Source organism: Salmo salar, chromosome ssa09 (assembly GCF_905237065.1).
Source record: "Salmo salar chromosome ssa09, Ssal_v3.1, whole genome shotgun sequence".
Taxonomy (NCBI): domain Eukaryota; kingdom Metazoa; phylum Chordata; class Actinopteri; order Salmoniformes; family Salmonidae; genus Salmo; species Salmo salar.
The window spans coordinates 127,846,515-127,868,563 of NC_059450.1; the positions used below are offsets into that span (position 1 = coordinate 127,846,515).

General features: G+C 48.3%; 1 protein-coding gene across 7 annotated transcripts in view; it reads right to left on the reverse strand.

The window, feature by feature from the left end:
* Positions 1-2,670: 2,670 nt before the first annotated feature.
* LOC106612862 (BCAS3 microtubule associated cell migration factor) overlaps positions 2,671-22,049 on the reverse strand; it is a 343,035-nt gene continuing 323,656 nt past the window's right edge. For all 7 annotated transcript variants that reach the window (XM_045724535.1, XM_045724534.1, XM_045724533.1 and 4 more), the window contains one exon: positions 2,671-4,813. In XM_045724535.1, the coding sequence (XP_045580491.1) occupies positions 4,665-4,813 (149 nt within the window). In that variant the 3' untranslated portion in view covers positions 2,671-4,664. The remainder of the gene's footprint in view (positions 4,814-22,049) is intronic.

Genomic DNA, 22,049 nt, shown 5'->3' on the forward strand with positions numbered 1-22,049 from the left:
TGATATTCAGTTCTCCTTTGTGAATCAAAGGAGTGCACTGAGGAGAGGAAAATAATTGAGTGATACAAAAAATAGGGAATTTTACTTCCCTAATGTAACAGTCTTTATACTCTATTTAGTTGAGGATGACAACAATTAAATGCAATCAAAATATATAAGATCTGATATTGTACACACAATATAATGCTATTAGAGTCTGTTGAGAAATTATTGAATGTAAGTGAATAACAATTTTTCATCACATTTCAAGAGACAGATAAGTACACAAACAAATCACACAAAGTTAAAGAAATATACATGGTTGGATAGAGATCAGTTTTCCTTTTTTTTTCTACAGTGGATGTGTGTTTTTGAGCAAAACAATGTTAGCAAAAGCTTAGCAAACCTGTCCACAAGTGGTTGTAGCTAGCTATGTATTAATGATGCTTCTCTCCTGGTGCCAACCTTCTCTCTCCTCTCTTTGCTCCTATTCACAGAGTTTGCTGACAGAGGAGGATGGGTATTAATGGAGACTGTCACAGGAGAGGAGGGTAAAGACCAGGGGCCTGTTAAGGAGGCAAACAACGTTTTGAAATAGGGAGGTACCATTTGTACTTGACCAATAAGAACACAGGTACAATTTTTCAGATGTGAAATGATTAGTTAAGGTGTGCCCTCCTTACCAGGCCCCTGCCCCTGGTAAAGGTGCCAGCTGGGGCACTGGCCTGGGCATGGTCCCCTTAGACTCAGAGCGACATTGCAAGGCACCATGTCACAGTGTGGGGGCACCAGGGGAGCATCAGAGGGCAAACCATAGAAATATAATGGAAAGAACAGGCGTCCCCATTCGAGTCAATTATGCCATAATAGAGCCTCACAGTGGAGGTGTCATAACTCCCATAAAACCTAGCGGTCCAACAGGGAAATGGTTCCAATCGTCTTTCCCCAATACATTTTTTCCCCCATAGGGGATTTTAGAAACACTTCAAATAAGGGCTGTGTTTTGTGTAGGTTTACCCTGGCGTGATGTTTTGATAACCATGTAAATCTCTCTCGGACAAGGTGACTTTTATCAATATATTCGGCTGTATTTACTCTCAGATTCGAAAGTGCTAATTAGCATCAAAGTAGACATCATGCAAAACTACAAATCCCTGCAAGCTCCTGCACGTCATCTCCAGCTGACACCTTTGTTAACAGATATTGTGTCAATTTAAAACTTCCACAAGACAGTTCACAGAATTCTCTATTTAAATAAATGTAGCCAATTTATTAATTACTACATTTTGCTAACATTAGATAGTTAATTCAGAGATTCTTACCTTTGCCTCGATTAGGCAGTCTCGCCCAGATCATCATGGCATTTGTAGTTCTTTATGATAGCCATATTAGCAGTTAATTTGCATTTTATTGTTGGGGGGTAAATACAGGTGAATATATTAATAATATATCCTACAGAGATTTACATGGTTATTAAAATGTCCCACCAGGGTAAGCCTACATGAAACACAACCCTTATCTTTAGTCTTTCTAAAATTCCCTATGGGGAAAATGGTGGAAAAACGATTGGAACCATTTCCCTGTTTGACCGCTAGGTTTTATGGGTATTATGACTCATAGGGTGTGTTCGTAAATTCACTCTGGAGTGCCTGAGTGTGCTCAGAGAGCCCTCTGGCCGTTCGGAAATTCAGAGCATTTTGCTCTCGGAGCATTCAGAGCGTACACTGGACGCTCCAGCCGAGTAGGGTTGATCCGAGCGTTCTGACCTCACAACGGCAGTCAAGCACCCAAGCTAACTGGCCAACGTTGGCTAACTTGCTAGCTACTTCCAGACACAAATGAGAGAACACCTCACTCTGACCATTTTACTCACCCTAGCAGAGTTGATCAAGCTGTTTATGTTATCCAGAGTGTTGGTGACTGTTACTGTGCTGCTAGCATCTATTAATTACGCTTTTTTGCCAACGTTTACTGACATCAGCCATATTCAACGGGAGTTGAGCGTTTGTAAATTCATCAGTTATTCTGCGCTCTGGCACACTCAGACAAGAGTGCTCTGAAATTGTAATAGATAGCCAGAGTGAATTTATGAATGCACCCATAATGGGCTACTCTATCGGTGGACAAGTAAAATCAGGAAGCATACCTACCCATCAAAATGTGCTGTGATTTGTTGATTCAACTCAACTGACATTACAAAAAAATGCATTCATTTGAATGAACATTCTTGCCATGGAAATGATTCCATCACAATACCAGGCAGACATTGTAAGTGTACGTATAAGTTTACCGGTCTAAAATGGCAGGGTTAGCGGTTCCAAGCCCGTTCTATTCATTCTTTTTTGTATGGAGAAAACAACCTGAAGAGAGCAGAGCCAGTGCTTGCTGGCATGAGTATGCCTGCTCAAACACATTCACATGGCCGTTGTTTCAGTCTCAGCTCCAGTTTTGCTCCTGTCTAAGGTAAGTGAATTGCATTTAAACAAGACAGTTGCACAAGACAGTTCACAGAATTGTCTATTTAAAGAATTTCAGCCAATACAATACAAGCCCTACATCAATTAGTCTTGTAGTGATTTTTGAACATTTTGAAATTCATTTGACTCTTGATCTGAGTGATAAGTTTTAGAGTGTTGTATTCACGGTCTGCTTTTCCACAATAAACTGGAAGAAAATGTGCACGGGCTTTGGTGTGGTTTATTTACTTTATTTAAATTAAACGAGAAGTCACTTTCCATTTACAAAAGCACTTGCTGATACCTTTTGTTCACGTGATTGAAACAATGACTATGCAGGTGTTATATTTATTTAGCATATATGAAATCATTGAGTATCCAGGGATGATAATAACACATCAATACATTTCATTAACATGAATGTATAGCAAATAACGATTTGGTATTTTACAAAACCAATATTAGTAAAAATGTATTAATACCCATGTGTTCTGCATTAAAAGGAATAAATTCATCATGCCTCTTATGTTACATTGTCCAGTGACCAAGCAGCAGTAGCCATCGACTCATTCAACATGCAGAATTACAGGAACATGGCTGTGTTCAGTAGGGTGAAACATTCCAAACATTGCAGATAGAAATGTAATATATAGATCTGTAATGACTCCTTTTCCTACAGGACAGAGAGGAATCATGTTCTATAAAATGTATTTCTACCTGAAAGTCCTGTAACATAGCGTTTTTCTGAACAGACCCGTGTAGTCAACCAGACATCCATTCCCCAGACAAAGGACTAGGATTGTATCGTGATATAAAATAAAAATGTTGATAAACACTGAATACAAAATCAGTGACCAAATATTTAGAACCTGTTTTAAGTCTAAAAGGTGAGTCTATCTTTCTGGTCTCACTAGTGCATCAGATCACACTTCATATCAAGTCCCATGTGGTCTGGTCAAGTCTAGCAATGACCCATTCATTAATAAAAGCAAGCTGGCAAAGTAGTTATTCAGCATACAAGCGTATGCTTGTGTTTGAGGTGTGTGTGTGTGTGCACGCAAGAAAGGAATAAGCCTTTTCTATTGTTAAAGCACTAACCTCTGTTTTTTGTTGCAAAAAATAAAAATAAAATCATAATCAAAGCAAGATGAAATCATCAGAAGACACTCGACTCAACAAACTAAAAAGATACCCACCGAAACCATCAAAGTTACCAAATGAAGAGTAAACCATACATGGAAGTGATTTGGTCTTAATAAGCAAAGCTAATATACATTACAGCGCATGCTGAGCTAGGTCGTTATCTTCAGAAGTAAAACAACTACAGCTACATTAGGTCCATCACCATTTACAAGCTTGTGAAAAAGTCAAAGTGACACGTAGTTAATCAACTCCATAAAAACATGTCTAGCTAAATAACAAACTTCAACTATTTCAAATGAGCAGTAAACCAAATCAGCAACAAGCATTTTGTTTTGAGCCCGTTTCTGTCACTAAAAGCCCCAAAAAGTGTATCTACCTAGAGGTGGGATGCGTTCCAAATGGCAACCTATTCCCTTTATAGTGCACTATATTGGGAATAGGGTGCATTTTGTGACTAACACAAAATCATCAGAGCACTTTTTATTCGCACGCACACATACCCAAAATGAAACACACGCCATGTGACACATCCACACACACACACACACACACACACACACACACACACACACACACACACACACACACACACACACACACACACACACACACACACACACACACACACACACACACACACACACACACACACACACACACACACACACACACACACACACACACACACACACACACACACACCAGTATGTGGGAGTAACACTGGACAGTTCCTGGATTTGGAAAGAGAGAGGAGGGAACATGAGGAGGGAACCACTGCTCACAATAACATCCTAATGAACATCAACATAGCGAGAGACCAGAAGACATCAGGACTGTCTGGCTGTGCTGTGTGAAGCGGTAGGATGGAAGGTAGGTAGCAGACCTGGGTTCAAATACTTTATCTGGGCTTTATTGAGCTTGTCTGGAACCAATAGAATAGTTGGAACCAATAGAAAGTTGTAAAATGTATCCCCCTCCCATCAGGCACCCCAGGCAGACTAAAGCAAATGCTCAAAGCATTTGAAAGACTTAAAAGAGTATTTGACCCCAGGTCTTGTAGGGCGGTAGGCAGGCTCCTAGTCTCCTCTAGGGGAATCCGGAGGGGAAGAGGCTGAGGGGTTGGCTCTCGTTGGTGGGCAGTGGAGAGCGGTAGCCCTCAAAGTTACGGGGGATGGAGCCGCTGGTGGAGCCAGAGCTGTTGCTGAGAGTCTCAATACTGCCCTCCCTCTGGAGCTCTGTGGGGGAGAAACAGAGGTACACACACACACACACACACACACACACACACACACACACACACACACACACACACACACACACACACACACACACACACACACACACACACACACACACACACACACACACACAATGAAAATTCCAATCTTCTATGAGCTGTACATTGAAAGTGTTGTAACGGTGTAAGTAGATTATGTAGTGCTGAGTGGGATTTTGTCTTGTTTCTGTCTGTGTACCAAACCAATAAAAATGTACATTCACATATAAAGCTGCCAGATGTTGTCTTTACCAGAGGCCAAGGCAGAGCTACAAGCATTTTGCGTCTCCCTATCCAACTCTGCAACAGATGAAGTGTCTATAGGGGACAAGGGCTAGGGGGTGTTTCTGGACAGGGCCCAAAATGCCACTCCCTCCACTACCATGTCTCTGGGTTGGTTGGTCTGCACTGTCAAACACACTGACTCTCAACCTGATTCATTAACCATCCCAGTAGTTACCGTACAGTATGCCAGCTAGCAGTCTGCTCCTGTGTAGACTGACACACTGTCTGACAGACTGCTCCAACACCATTCACAGGAAACTGTTACGTCAGTCTATGGCCATACGGAACATATTAAAGAGACGACATGTTGTAAAATATATCCGCCAAGATGGGTGCAGACTGGCATGGTGTGAGGAAGGAATGAAGGCAGTGATCTACGTGATGCATTTTCACACAGATCAAACATATATACCAGTCATATTGATGATGGTATATATGATGACGATGGGGGGGTGTATGGGTGGGGTCAGTAGCGTGTGCGTGAAGGGTTGGGAGGTGGGTGTATGTGGGTTTGTGAGAGTTAGTTTGCCCACATACCCCTGTGACTGGTGCTCATGAATCCTATTTTAGACACTCAGCTCAGAGAGAATGAAGAATGCCAAGGCCAGACTAGGCCAGGACCGGCCTGAGAAAAAGCAGAGGCCAGACTAGGCCAGGACCGGCCTGAGAAAAAGCAGAGGCCAGACTAGGCCACGACCGGCCTGAGAAAAAGCAGAGGCCAGACTAGGCCAGGACCGGCCTGAGAAAAAGCAGAGGCCAGACTAGGCCAGGACCTGCCTGAGAAAAAGCAGAGGCCAGACTAGGCCAGGACCGGCCTGAGAAAAAGCAGAGGCCAGACTAGGCCAGGACCGGCCTGAGAAAAAGCAGAGGCCAGACTAGGCCAGGACCGGCCTGAGAAAAAGCAGAGGCCAGACTAGGCCAGGACCGGCCTGAGAAAAAGCAGAGGCCAGACTAGGCCAGGACCTGCCTGAGAAAAAGCAGAGGCCAGACTAGGCCAGGACCGGCCTGAGAAAAAGCAGAGGCCAGACTAGGCCAGGACCGGCCTGAGAAAAAGCAGAGGCCAGACTAGGCCAGGACCGGCCTGAGAAAAAGCAGAGGCCAGACTAGGCCAGGACCGGCCTGAGAAAAAGCAGAGGCCAGACTAGGCCAGGACCGGCCTGAGAAAAAGCAGAGGCCAGACTAGGCCAGGACCGGCCTGAGAAAAAGCAGAGTCCAGACACGAACACGCATACGCACAGACACACACACTTACAAGCGTTCCACCATACAAATGAATACTTAACTCAAATACGTGCTCACTTCAGATATCAGTGATCACATCCCATTCAACGTAAAGCACCTGAAGCAGCTGTAAAAGCCTTGTATAAACCCAATCCATGACATATGTAAACCAGGCAGTGTGGACTGAAGGAAGAGGTTATACTGGAGCCATGAGAATGTCCCACGGGAAACAGTAGCTGTTGGCTTCAGATCCGACGAGCTACACAAAGCCGTCCTACCTTCCTACCTTCCACAGAATCCACGCAACACACCACTCTGTTCCACATGTTACTCTATCCCACCTCCCTCCCTTTTTCATTTGCTTGGATACAAGCAACAGAAACACAGTCACAGCAGAACAGTAATCCCAGGGGCTGACGACTACTGTTTCACATTGGGGTTTCACTCTCATGCACTCACTGCAAGCACACAGACACGCACGCACACATGTACGCACACACGCGTACACACATGCAGACAAAAATTAAGTGTGGATTAATCAGTAATGATATGGGTCATGTCTAATGATATCAGTTACTCAGCTGCAATGATGTAGAGGTGCTGGTGTCTCTCTGACAGAGCCCAGACTATACAACTCACCTCCCGCTTCTTCTTCTCCTCTGGACTATCTTCTATCCCTTTTCCTAACCCCTAGCCCCCCTCTCTTAACCCCTAGCCCCCCTCTCTTAACCCCTAGCCCCCCTCTCTTAACCCCTAGCCCCCCTCTCTTAACCCCTAGCCCCCGTCTCTTAACCCCTAGCCCCCCTCTCTTAACCCCTAGCCCCCGTCTCTTAACCCCTAGCCCCCCTCTCTTAACCCCTAGCCCCCCTCTCTTAACCCCTAGCCCCCCTCTCTTAACCCCTAGCCCCTGTCTCTTAACCCCTAGCCCCTCTCTCTTAGCTCCCCTCTCCTAACCCCTAGTCCTTCTCTCCTAGTCTCCCTCTCCTAACCCCTCGCCCACATGCTTAACCCCTAGCCCCTCTCTCTTAACCCCTAGCCCCTCTCTCCTAACCCCCAGCCCCTCTCTCCTAACCCCTAGCCCCTCTCTCCTAGCTCCCCTCTCCTAACCCCTAGCCCCTCTCTCCTAGTCCCCCTCTCCTAACCCCTAGTCCCTCTCTCCTAGTCCCACTCTCCTAACCCCTAGCCCCTCTCTCCTAGTCCCCCTCTCCTAACCCCTAGTCCCTCTATCCTAACCCTTAGCACATCCCCTAGCCCCTCTACTAACCACTAGCCCCTCTACTGACCCTAGCCCCTCTCTCTATAGCCCAGCCCAGATCATCATGGCATTTGTAGTTCTTTATGATAGAAACATTAGCAGCTAATTAGCATTGAATTTTTTTTTGGGGGGGGGGGTAAATACAGGTGAATATATTAATAAAGGTTACCTGGTCTTAGTGAGATTTACTTGGTTATTAAAACGTCACACCAGGGTAAGCCCACATGAAACACAACCTTTATTTTAAGTGTTTCTAAATCCCCTATGGGAAAAATGAATGGGGAAAAAAACGATTGGAATCATTTCCCTGTTTGACCGCTAGGTTTTATGGGTACGATGACTCACAGGGTGTGTTCATAAATTCCCTCTCGAATGTCTGAGCGTGCTCAGAGAGAGCTCGGAAATTCAGAGCATTTTGCTCTCGGAGCGTTCAGAGCGTACACTGGACCCTCTAGCCGAGGAGTAGGGTTAATCCGAGCGTTCTGACCTCCTGGAAGGATATCCTTCCTCCTGGAAGGATATTGACCTCATCCCGTAAGTACAGGATGCATGGTTATTCCTTAAAAGTGCCTTCCTCACCATCTTAAATAAGCATGCCCCATTCAAAAAATGCAGAATCAGTAACAGATATAGCCCTTGGTTCACTCCAGACCTGACTGCCCTTGACCAGCACAAAAACATCCTGTGGCGTTCTGCATTAGCATCAAACAGCCCCCGTGATATGCAACTTTTCAGGGAAGTTAGGAACCAATATACACAAGCAGTTAGGAAAGCTAAGGCTAGCTTTTTCAAACAGAAATTTGGATCCTGTAGCACAAACTCAAACAAGTTCTGGGACACTGTAAAGTCCATGGAGAATAAGAGCACCTCCTCCCAGCTGCCCACTGCACTGAGGCTAGGAAACACTATCACCACTGACAAATCCACGATAATTGAGAATTTCAATAAGCATTTTTCTACGGCTGGCCATGCTTTCCACCTGGCTACCCCTACCCCGGTCAACTGCCCTGCACCCCCCACAGCAACACGCCCAAGCCTCCCTCATTTCTCCTTCACCCAAATCCAGATAGCTGATGTTCTTAAAGAGCTGCATAATCTGGACCCCTACAAATCAGCTGGGCTAGACCCTCTCTTTCTAAAATTATCCGCCGCCATTGTTGCAACCCCTATTACTTGCCTGTTCAACCTTTCTTCATATCGTCTGAGATCCCCAAAGATTGGAAAGCTGCCGCGGTTATCCCCCTCTTCAAAGGGGGAGACACTCTAGACCCAAACTGTTACAGACCTATATCTATCCTACCCTGCCTTCCAAGATCTTCGAAAGCCAAGTTAACAAACAGATCACCGACCATTTCAAATCCCACCGTACCTACTCCGCTATGCAATCTGGCTTCCGAGCTGGTCATGGGTGCACCTCAGGTCACGCTCAAGGTCCTAAACGATATCATAACTGCCATCGATAAGACACAATACTGTGCAGCTGTATTCATCGACCTGGCCAAGGCTTTCGACTCTGTCAATCACCACATTCTTATCGGCAGACTCAACAGCCTTGGTTTCTCAAATGACTGCCTCGCCTGGCTCACCAACTACTTCTCTGACAGAGTTCAGTGTGTCAAATCGGAGGGCCTGTTGTCCGGACCTCTGGCAGTCTCTATGGGGGTGCCACAGGGTTCAATTCTCGGGCCGACTCTCTTCTCTATATACATCAATGATGTCGCTCTTGCTGCTGGTGATTCTCTGATCCACCTCTACGCAGACGACACCATTCTGTATACTTCTGGCCCTTCTTTGGACACTGTGCTAACTAACCTCCAGACGAGCTTCAATACCATACAACACCCCTTCCGTGGCCTCCAACGGCTCTTAAATGCAAGTAAAACAAAATGCATGCTCTTCAAACTGTCGATGACCACACCTGCCCGCCCGTAATCTAGAATTGGCTTCCTATTTCACAACAAAGCATCCTTCACTCATGTTGCCAAACATACCCTCGTAAAACTGACTATCCTACCGATCGTCGACATCGGCGATGTCATTTACAAAATAGCCTCCAACACTCTACTCAACAAATTGGATGCAGTCCAACTCCTACCTGGGCTCGAACCAGGAACACATCGACAACAGCCACCCTCGAAGCAGCGTTACCCATGCAGAGCAAGGGGAACAACTACTCCAAGTCTCAGAGCGAGTGACATTTGAAACGCTATTAGCGCGCACCCCGCTAACTAGCTAGCCATTTCACATCGGTTACACCAGCCTAATCTCGGGAGTTGATAAACAGCACAATGCTTGAAGCATTGCGAAGAGCTGCTGGCAAACGCACAAAAGTGCTGTTTGAATGAATGCTTACGAGCCTGCTGGTGCCTACTATCGCTCAGTCAGACTGCTCTATCAAATCATAGATTTAATTATAACATAATAACACACAGAAATACGAGCCTTTGGTCATTAAAATGGTTGAATCCGGAAACTATCATTTTGAAAACAAAACGTTTATTCTTTCAGTGAAATACGGAACCGTTCTGTATTTTATCTAACGGATGCAATCCCTAAGTCTAAATATTGCTGTTACATTGTACAACCTTAAATGTTATGTCATAATTAATTACAGCCTTTGTTAGGAATAATTGGACTTGACACAGTTCGCAATGAGTCAGGCGGCCCAAACTGCTGCATATACCCTGACTGCTTGCACGGAACGCAAGAGAAGTGACACAATTTCCCTAGTTATAAGAAATTCATGTTAGCAGGCAATATTAACTAAACAGGCAGGTTTAAAAATATATACTTGTGAAATTGATTTTAAAGAAAGGCATTGATGTTTGTGGTTAGGTACATTGGTGCAACGACAGTGCTTTTTTTTCGCAAATGCGCTTTTTAAATCATCACCCGTTCGTCGAAGTAGGGTGTGATTCAATGAGAAATTAACAGGCACCGCATCGATTATATGCAACGCAGGACACGCTAGATAAACTAGTAATATCATCAACCATGTGTAGTTAACTAGTGATTGTTAAGATTGATTGTTTTTTATAAGATAAGTTTAATGCTAGCTAGCAACTTACCTTAGCTTCTTGCTGCCCTCGAGTAACAGGTAGTCAGCCTGCCACGCAGGCTCCTCGTGGAGTGCAATGTAAGGCAGGTGGTTAGAGCGTTGGACGAGTAACCGGAAGGTTGCAAAAACGAATCCCTGAGCTGACAAGGTAAAAATCTGTTGTTCTGCCCCTGAACAAGGCAGTTAACCCACCGTTCCTAGGCCGTCATTGAAAATAAGAATGTTCTCTTAACTGATTTGCCTAGTTAAATAAAGGTGTATAAAAAAAATAATAATAATAAAAAAGAAAAACGGCATTACCGATTGTTATGAAAACTTGAAATCGGCACTAATTAATCGGCCATTCCGATTAATCGGTCGACCTCTACTCCTAACCCCTCTCTCCTAACCCCTAGCCCCTCTCTCCTAAACCCTAGCCCCTCTCTCCTAACCCCATCCCCTCTCTCCTAACCCCATCCCCTCTCTCCTAACCCCTAGCCTCTCTCTCCTAACCCCTAGCCCCTCTCTCCTAACCCCCTAGCCCCTCTCTCCTAACCCCTCTCTCCTAACCCCTAGCCTCTCTCTCCTAACCCCTAGCCCCTCTCTCCTAACCCCTCTCTCCTAACCCCTAGCCTCTCTCTCCTAACCCCTAGCCTCTCTCTCCTAAGTCCTAGTCTCTCTTCTAACCCCTAGCCCCTCTCTCCTAACCCCTAGCCTCTCTCTCCTAACCCCTAGCCCCTCTCTCCTTACCCCTCTCTCCTAACCCCTAGCCTCTCTCTCCTAACCCCTAGCCCTTCTCTCCTAACCCTCAATCCCTCGCCCTCTCTCCTAACCCCTAGCCTCTCTCTCCTAACCCCTAGCCTCTCTCTCCTAACCCCTAGCCTCTCACTCCTAACCCCTAGCCTCTCACTCCTAACCCCTAGCCCCTCTCTCCTAACCCCATCCCCTCTCTCCTAACCCCTAGCCTCTCTCTCCTAACCCCTAGCCCCTCTCTCCTAACCCCCTAGCCCCTCTCTCCTAACCCCTCTCTCCTAACCCCTAGCCTCTCTCTCCTAACCCCTAGCCCCTCTCTCCTAACCCCTAGCCTCTCTCTCCTAACCCCTAGCCTCTCTCTCCTAACTCCTAGCCTCTCTCTCCTAACCCCTAGCCTCTCTCTCCTAACCCCTAGTCTCTCTCTCCTAACCCCTAGCCTCTCTCTCCTAACCCCTAGCCCTTCTCTCCTAACCCTCAATCCCTCGCCCTCTCTCCTAACCCCTAGCCTCTCTCTCCTAACCCCTAGCCTCTCTCTCCTAACCCCTAGCCTCTCTCTCCTAACCCCTAGCCCCTCTCTCCTAACCCCTAGCCCCTCTCTCCTAACCCCTAGCCATTCTCTCCTAACCCCTAGCCCCTCTCTCCTAACCCCTAGCCACTCTCTCCTAACCCCTCTCTCCTAACCCCTAGTCTCTCTCTCCTAACCCCTAGCCATTCTCTCCTAACCCTCAACCCCTAGCCACTCTCTCCTAACCCCTCTCTCCTAACCCCTAGCCTCTCTCCTAACCCCTAGACTCTCTCTTCTAACCCCTAGCCCCTCTCTCCTAACCCCTAGCCCCTCTCTCCTAACCCCTAGCCATTCTCTCCTAACCCTCAACCCCTAGCCCCTCTCTCCTAACCCCTAACCTCTCTCTTAACCCCTAGCCCCTCTCTCCTAACCCCTAGCCCCTCTCTCCTAACCCCTAGCCCCTCTCTCTCCTAACACCTAGCCCCTCTCTCTCCTAACCCCTAGCCTCTCTCTCCTAACCCCTATATCCTAACCCTCAACCCCTATTCCCTCTCTCCTAACCCCTAGCCATTCTCTCCTAACCCTCAACCCATAGCCCCTCTCTCCTAGCCCCTCTCTCAACCTCTAGCCCCTCTCTCAACCCCTAGCCTCTCTCTCCTAACCCCTAGCCCCTCTCTCCTAGCCCCTCTCTCCTAACCCTCAACCCCTAGCCCCTCTCTCCTAACCCCTAGCCCCTCTCTCCAAACCCCTAGCCCCTCTCTCCAAACCCCTAGCCCCTCTCTCCTAACCCCTAGCCCCTCTCTCCTAACCCCTAGCCCCTCTCTCCTAACCCCTAGCCCCTCTCTCCTAACCCCTACCCTCTCTCTCCTAACCTCTACCCTCTCTCTCCTAACCTCTACCCTCTCTCTCCTAACCCTTACCCCCTCTCTCCTAACCCTTACCCCCTCTCTCCTAACCCTTACCCCCTCTCTCCTAACCCCTATCTCCTAACCCCTAAACCATTCTTGTTCTAACTCATAATAGTCCTAAGTAGGGTTTCCTTCCAATAAGTTGATCCCTGGATCAGATGTTGTTCTTGATAACATCAACACCCACCCACCCTGATGCTCACAACCTCAACACAATCCCCTCTGCTCTAACGTGGATCTAAGCTCTGTAACACTTGACATAGAGCTAACCTTATGACATGTAGTTAACACCAACTAATCCCATCCCCCTGAAATCAGCCTGGTTAACACTACAACTAGTCTGTTAACCAGGCTGATTCACTCAGCTGTACATGGTAACTGCATAGTACCTACATGACAATGACTAATTCTAAAGAAACATAAATCCACCACATTCTGTTTCAGATTGGTTACTATATTTACATTTTCATTCACATTACTAATGTAGTTACATGTAATAATTACAATTAATGTAAAACTTGACACTTTCCATTAAAACACAAATACTTAGGGCCAAAGCCTGGACAAACAGCAAGCTGAATACAGGGAAATAAAATACAAATTTAGACAGGGTGACTGGGCTAAAGAGAGGACAGGAGAGAAGTGAGGAGGAGAGGACAGGAAAGGAGTGAGGAGGAGAGGACAGGAGAGGAGTGAGGAGGAGAGGACAGGAAAGGAGTGAGGAGGAGAGGACAGGAGAGGTGGAGAGGACAGGAGAGGAGTGAGGAGGAGAAAACAGGAGAGGTGGAGAGGACAGGAGAGGAGTGAGGAGGAGGAGGACAGGAGAGGAGTGAGGAGGAGAGGACAGGAGAGGAGTGAGGAGGAGAAAACAGGAGAGGTGGAGAGGACAGGAGAGGAGTGAGGAGGAGGAGGACAGGAGAGGAGTGAGGACAGGAGAGGTAAAGAGGACAGGAGCGAGGAGGACAGGACAGGAGCGAGGACAGGAGAGGTGGAGAGGACAGGAGAGGTGGAGAGGACAGGAGAGGAGAGGAGCGAGGAGGACAGGAGAGGAGCGAGGACAGGAGAGGTGGAGAGGACAGGAGAGGAGTGAGGAGGAGGAGGACAGGAGAGGAGTGAGGAGGAGAGGACAGGAGAGGAGTGAGGAGGAGAAAACAGGAGAGGTGGAGAGGACAGGAGAGGAGTGAGGAGGAGGAGGACAGGAGAGGAGTGAGGACAGGAGAGGTAAAGAGGACAGGAGCGAGGAGGACAGGACAGGAGCGAGGACAGGAGAGGTGGAGAGGACAGGAGAGGAGGACAGGACAGGAGAGGAGCGAGGAGGACAGGAGAGGAGCGAGGACAGGAGAGGTGGAGAGGACAGGAGAGGAGGACAGGACAGGAGAGGAGCGAGGAGGACAGGAGAGGAGCGAGGACAGGAGAGGTGGAGAGGACAGGAGAGGTGGAGAGGACAGGAGAGGAGCGAGGAGGACAGGAGAGGAGCGAGGACAGGAGAGGTGGAGAGGACAGGAGAGGAGGACAGGACAGGAGAGGAGCGAGGAGGAGAGAGGAGATGACACTTTCTTGTTGCTCTTTCCTCTCCATCATCTCAGAGAGTCTGGGAGTGAGACAGTAACACACACCGATACTATACTTATCCCAACTGAATGTTTTTGAGTTTTAACTTTAATCTTCAGCAAGCTGAATACAGGGAAATAAAATACAAATTTAGACAGGGTGACTGGGCTAAAGATGGACCAGCACATCTGGCATTTGCAGAACTGTCCTATGGCCACTCCGTCCCTGTCCGAATATGATGAAGCCGTGAAGTGAGACAGAATGGACTATATTTGGCCTCATGGTACAATCCAGCGAGGAGGGAGTTAAGCTTTGTGGCAAAATGCAATAACAGTTCTACAGGGCTCAGTAAATACATCATTACCAAGTGGACTGACTGTGGAAATAATGTCCAGAAATGATCCAGCATCCTGTCAATGGCCTAATCCTCTTAAACTCTCCTCTTCTCACTTCAGTCTGGCGCAAGCTCACACACACACACACACACACACACACACCCCCGCGCTCACTCAAGCAAAACACACACGTACAATTGCACTCACACACTGAATCAACATACAAACATGCAAGCCTCCTCACTGAGAGCATGTTTTGTGTCTTTGTGCTGTGTGTGTTTGCAGTCTGTGTATGTATGTATGTGTGTGTGTTTGTGGAGTGTGTGTAGGATGTGGTGTGGGGGCCATATTAAGTTGAGAAGAGTGGAGAGAGAGGTCAAAGAGAAAACACAGCATCTCTTAATCAGTGGGTCTGAGCTGAGGAGAGGAGAGAGGAGGAGAGGAGAGGAGAGAGGAGAAGGGAGAGGAGAGAGGAGGAGAGAGCAGGAGAGGAGTGACGAGGAGAGGAGTGAGGAAGAGAGGAGGAGAGAGCAGGAGAGGACAGGAGAGCGAAGAGAAGAGAGGAAAGGATAGGAGAGCGAGGAGAAAAGAGGAAAGAAGAGGAGAGATGACAGGAGAGAAGAGAAGAGGACAGGAGAGAAGCGAGGAGGAGAGGAGCGAGGAGAGAGGAGAGGGCAGGAGAAGAGAGAGGAGGGCAGGAGAGGAGCGAGGAGGGGAGAGAGGAGGTGAGAACAGGAGAGGAGCGGGGAGGAGAACACAGGAGAGAGGAAGAAAGGACACACGAGAAGAGAGGAGGAGAGGACAGGAGCGAGGAGCAAGGAGAAGAGAAGGAGGACAGGAGAGGAGCGAGGAGGAGAGGACAGGAGAGGTGAAGAGGACAGGAGAGGAGTGAGGAAGAGAGGACAGGAGAGAAGTGAGGAGGAGAGGACAGGAAAGGAGTGAGGAGGAGAGGACAGGAGAGGTGGAGAGGACAGGAGAGGAGTGAGGAGGAGAAAACAGGAGAGGTGGAGAGGACAGGAGAGGAGTGAGGAGGAGACACTTCTGGACTAATAGTTGAACTCCTCCTCTGAGAAAGATGGAAGGGAGGAGCAGAGTGGAGAGGAAAGGGGAGGTAGAGCATGGCGCTTGATTCCCGCGACCAACCACACATACTGTAAAAGGTATGCACGCATGACCAAGTCGCTTTGGATAATAGTCTGCTAAATGACATTTAATTCTCAACACTCCACACTTTCTCCTCAATCCACCCCTTTTCCTCTCTCCCCTTCCCTCCTCTCCAAGAAAGCGTACGAGTGTTTGCTGGGTCCAGATGTGATATGCGAAGACAGCCCTGACTGGGCCAGCTGTTACACCACTGGAACACTGTTTCCTTTATGCAACCTGTCCATTATGTACCCCATCACTAATTCATAGCACATCTTTTATTGATACACAGACATACCCTTACATGCAGATATGTGTGTGTGACAATGTGAGTCACTCTCTGACTATGTCTGTGTGTGTCAGAGTGTGAAAGAATGTTTAGGAGAGCCTCTATGTGCATATGCAGTGAGTATATACAGTACCAGTCAAAGTTTTAGAACACCTACCCATTCAAGGTTTCTTCTTGATTTTTACTATTTTCTACATTGTAGAATAATAGTGAAGAAATCAAAACTATGAAATAACACATATGGAATCATGTAGTAACCAAAAAAGTGTTAAACAAATCAACTTTCTTCAAATGCAGTCGCAAAAACCATTAAGTGCTATAATGAAACTGGCTCTCATGAGGTCCGCCACAGGAAAGGAAGAACCAGAGTTACCTCTGCTGCAGAGGATAAGTTCATTAGAGTTACCAGCCTCAGAAATTGCAGCCCAAATAAATGCGTCACAGAGTTCAAGTAACAGACACATCTCAACATCAACTGTTCAGAGGAGACTGTGTGAATCAGGCCTTCCTGATCGAATTGCTGCAAAGAAACCACTTCTAAAGGACACCAATAAAAATAAGACTTGCTTGGGCCAAGAAACACGAGCCATGGACATTAGACTGGTGGAAATCTGTCCTTTGGTCTGATGAGTCCAAATTTGAGAATTTTTGTTCCAACCACCATGAAGCATGGAGGAGGAAGTGTGATGGTGTGGGGGTACTTTGCTGGCGAGACTGTCAGTGATTTATTTACAATTCAAGGCACACTTAAACAGCATGGCTACCACAGCATTCTGCAGCGATACACCATCCCATCTGGTATGCGTAGTGGGACTATAACAGGATAATGACCCAACACACCTCCAGGCTGTGTAAGGGCTATTTGACCAAGAAGGAGTGATGGAGTGCTGCATCAGACAACCTGGCCTCCACAATCACCCGACCTCAACCCAATTGAGATGGTTTGGGATGAGTTGGACCGCAGAGTGTAGGAAAAGCAGCCAACAAGTGCTCAGCACATGTGGGAACTCCTTCAAGACTGTTGGAAAAGCATTCCAGGTGAAGCTGGTTGAGAGAAAGCAAAGCTGTCATCAAGGCAAAGGGTGGCTAATTTGACGAAAATATTTTGATTCGTTGAACACTTTTTTGGTTAGTACATGATTCCATATGTGTTATTTCATAGTTGTAATGTCTTCACTATCATTCTACAATGTAGAAAATAGTACAAATAAAGAAAAACCCTGGAATGAGTAGGTGTGTCCAACATTTTGACTGGTACTGTACATATGCACATATAGGTGTGTGCGTGTGTTTGAGTGAACCAGCATAAATGAATGCTTTAGTAAAAATACAGATGTATTTAGTACAATCAGTGCATTTATTATTCATCTACTCATGCTACAGGAGAAAGGCTGTATGGTTCCAGATGAATGTGAGAGTCATAGGTTTAAATAGTGGAGTCATAGTTAAAGGATACAAGTAGTAATCATACAACAGACTAAAGTGGAGCATAACTCGGATACAGAGTCCTTTTCCTAAATTCCACTCCTCTAAAATGCCTCCTGGTTTGAAAGTGTTTCACTGCTGTCTTGTCTAGACAACCCAAAACAGACCTTGAACATCACACACACATTTATAAGATGTGCTTCCGACTCTCCCGGTCTCTCTCTCTCTCCCAAGCCCTGTTTCTCTTTCTTCATCTCTCGCTCTCTTTCTTTATGAACTCTCACAGCGTCTCTCCCCTGAGCAAGCTGTTAAGTGCGGTCTTCAAAAACCACCACAGAAAGACCATTTGAGAAAGGCTAGGACACTCTGCCCCCCCTTCTCTCACACACACACACACACACACACACTCACTCACTCACTCACTCACTCACTCACTCACTCACTCACTCACTCACTCACTCACACGCACACGCACACGCACGCGCACGCACACGCACACGCACACACACACACTTGTTTTACTATCCTTGAAAGGACCAAACAATTGATTCCCATTCAAAATCCTATTTTCCCTAACCCCAACCCTAATTTAAACTCTAACCCCCTAAGCCTAAAATAGCCTTCTTCCTTGTGGGGCCGGCACATTTTCCTTGTTTTACTATCCTTGTGAGTACTTCTGGTCCACACATGATAGTAAAACTAAACACACACACACCTCTAGGCTAGCAGGGCAGAGTGGCACGATAAATGCTACAATGACATCCTGGCCTAACGTATCAGTGGAGGAGAGCAAAAGAAAGGGAGGAGAGGATAAGAGAAAAGGAAGAGGGGGTAAGCAGTGGCGGCTCTGAATACAGGAATTATTCTTCCTCGTCTCACACTGTCACCACGGATTACTCTCACGCTCTCGGCTGGCTGCAGAGAGAGAGAGGGAGAGTTATAGAGGAAGAGAAAGAGGGAGAGAGAGAGAGAGAGAGAGAGAGCGAAAGAGAGAGAGAAAGAGAGAGGAAGGGAAAGAGAAAGAGAAAGGAAGGGAAAGAGAGAGGGAGAGAGAGAGGAAGAGGGAAAGAGAGAGGGAGAGAGAGAGGAAGAGGGAGAGAGAGAGGGAGCGAGAGAGGAAGAGGGAAAGAGAGAGGGAGAGAGAGAGGAAGAGGGAGAGAGAGAGGAAGAGGGAGAGAGAGAGGGAGCGAACCCACCAGTGAATGGAGGAGTGCTGGGGGGCAGAAATAATGACATTGCTCTTCTTTCCCTCTCCCTTGTTTTTCCTCAGCACCATACTCTTCAGCCTCAACTCATGTCACTTTCTCTTTCCTTTCACAGGGGTCCCTTCTTTTTTTCTCTTTTCTTTTCGCAGCTCAGCTAAGTGTGTTTCAGTGGTACAGAGAATGAGTGTCTTTCTCTGTCTCTAGTGAAGCAGGTTAGAACAGGACCCTGGGTTTATCTGTCTCTAGTGAAGCAGGTTAGAACAGGACCCTGGGTTTCTCTGTCTCTAGTGAAGCAGGTTAGAACAGGACCCTGGGTTTATCTGTCTCTAGTGAAGCAGGTTAGAACAGGACCCTGGGTTTATCTGTCTCTAGTGAAGCAGGTTAGATATTGACCCTGGGTTTCTCTGTCTCTAGTGAAGCAGGTTAGAACAGGACCCTGGGTTTATCTGTCTCTAGTGAAGCAGGTTAGAACAGGACCCTGGGTTTATCTGTCTCTAGTGAAGCAGGTTAGAACAGGACCCTGGGTTTATCTGTCTCTAGTGAAGCAGGTTAGAACAGGACCCTGGGTTTCTCTGTCTCTAGTGAAGCAGGTTAGAACAGGACCCTGGGTTTCTCTGTCTCTAGTGAAGCAGGTTAGAACAGGACCCTGGGTTTATCTGTCTCTAGTGAAGCAGGTTAGAACAGGACCCTGGGTTTATCTGTCTCTAGTGAAGCAGGTTAGATATTGACCCTGGGTTTCTCTGTCTCTAGTGAAGCAGGTTAGAACAGGACCCTGGGTTTATCTGTCTCTAGTGAAGCAGGTTAGAACAGGACCCTGGGTTTATCTGTCTCTAGTGAAGCAGGTTAGAACAGGACCCTGGGTTTATCTGTCTCTAGTGAAGCAGGTTAGAACAGGACCCTGGGTTTCTCTGTCTCTAGTGAAGCAGGTTAGAACAGGACCCTGGGTTTCTCTGTCTCTAGTGAAGCAGGTTAGAACAGGACCCTGGGTTTATCTGTCTCTAGTGAAGCAGGTTAGAACAGGACCCTGGGTTTATCTGTCTCTAGTGAAGCAGGTTAGAACAGGACACCGGGGGCAGGTGCCAAAATGAACAACTGATATTTTTCAGTGAAGTATACAAATGGTGTGTGAGGAGGACGGAGGGGTGACCCCTTGCTGGTTAACCCAACAAGTGTGAGGAGGACGGAGGGGTGACCCCCTGCTGGTTAACCCAATAAGTGTGAGGAGGACGGAGGGGTGACCCCCTGCTGGTTAACCCAATAAGTGTGAGGAGGACGGAGGGGTGACCCCCCTGCTGGTTAACCCAACAAGTGTGAGGAGGACGGAGGGGTGACCCCCTGCTGGTTAACCCAACAAGTGTGAGGAGGACGGAGGGGTGACCCCCCCTGCTGGTTAACCCAACAAGTGTGAGGAGGACGGAGGGGTGACCCCCTGCTGGTTAACCAAATAAGTGTGAGGAGGACGGAGGGGTGACCCCCCTGCTGGTTAACCCAACAAGTGTGAGGACGGAGGGGCGCCCCCCCTGCTGGTTAACCCAACAAGTGTGAGGACGGAGGGGTGACCCCCCCTGCTGGTTAACCCAACAAGTGTGAGGACGGAGGGGTGCCCCCCCTGCTGGTTAACCCAACAAGTGTGAGGAGGACGGAGGGGTGACCCCCTGCTGGTTAACCAAACAAGTGTGAGGAGGACGGAGGGGTGACCCCCCTGCTGGTTAACCCAACAAGTGTGAGGAGGACGGAGGGGTGACCCCCTGCTGGTTAACCCAACAAGTGTGAGGACGGAGGGGTGCCCCCCCTGCTGGTTAACCCAACAAGTGTGAGGAGGACGGAGGGGTGACCCCCCCTGCTGGTTAACCCAACAAGTGTGAGGACGGAGGGGTGACCCCCCCTGCTGGTTAACCCAACAAGTGTGAGGACGGAGGGGTGCCCCCCCTGCTGGTTAACCCAACAAGTGTGAGGAGGACCGAGGGGTGACCCCCTGCTGGTTAACCCAACAAGTGTGAGGAGGACGGAGGGGTGACCCCCCTGCTGGTTAACCCAACAAGTGTGAGGAGGACGGAGGGGTGACCCCCTGCTGGTTAACCCAACAAGTGTGAGGACGGAGGGGTGACCCCCTGCTGGTTAACCCAACAAGTGTGAGGACGGAGGGGTGACCCCCTGCTGGTTAACACAACAAGTGTGAGGAGGACGGAGGGGTGACCCCCTGCTGGTTAACCCAACAAGTGTGAGGAGGACGGAGGGGTGACCCCCTGCTGGTTAACCCAACAAGTGTGAGGAGGACGGAGGGGTGACCCCCTGCTGGTTAACCCAACAAGTGTGAGGACGGAGGGGTGACCCCCTGCTGGTTAACCCAACAAGTGTGAGGACGGAGGGGTGACCCCCTGCTGGTTAACACAACAAGTGTGAGGAGGACGGAGGGGTGACCCCCTGCTGGTTAACCCAACAAGTGTGAGGACGGAGGGGTGACCCCCTGCTGGTTAACACAACAAGTGTGAGGAGGACGGAGGGGTGACCCCCTGCTGGTTAACACAACAAGTGTGAGGAGGACGGAGGGGTGACCCCCCTGCTGGTTAACCCAACAAGTGTGAGGAGGACGGAGGGGTGACCCCCTGCTGGTTAACCCAACAAGTGTGAGGAGGACGGAGGGGTGACCCCCCTGCTGGTTAACCCAATAAGTGTGAGGAGGACGGAGGGGTGACCCCCTGCTGGTTAACCCAACAAGTGTGAGGAGGACGGAGGGGTGACCCCCTGCTGGTTAACCCAACAAGTGTGAGGAGGACGGAGGGGTGACCCCCCTGCTGGTTAACCCAACAAGTGTGAGGAGGACGGAGGGGTGACCCCCTGCTGGTTAACCCAACAAGTGTGAGGACGGAGGGGTGACCCCCTGCTGGTTAACCCAACAAGTGTGAGGACGGAGGGGTGACCCCCTGCTGGTTAACCCAACAAGTGTGAGGACGGAGGGGTGACCCCCTGCTGGTTAACCCAACAAGTGTGAGGAGGACGGAGGGGTGACCCCCTGCTGGTTAACCCAACAAGTGTGAGGAGGACGGAGGGGTGACCCCCCTGCTGGTTAACCCAACAAGTGTGAGGAGGACGGAGGGGTGACCCCCCTGCTGGTTAACCCAACAAGTGTGAGGAGGACGGAGGGGTGACCCCCTGCTGGTTAACCCAACAAGTGTGAGGAGGACGGAGGGGTGACCCCCCCTGCTGGTTAACCCAACAAGTGTGAGGAGGACGGAGGGGTGACCCCCTGCTGGTTAACCCAACAAGTGTGAGGACGGAGGGG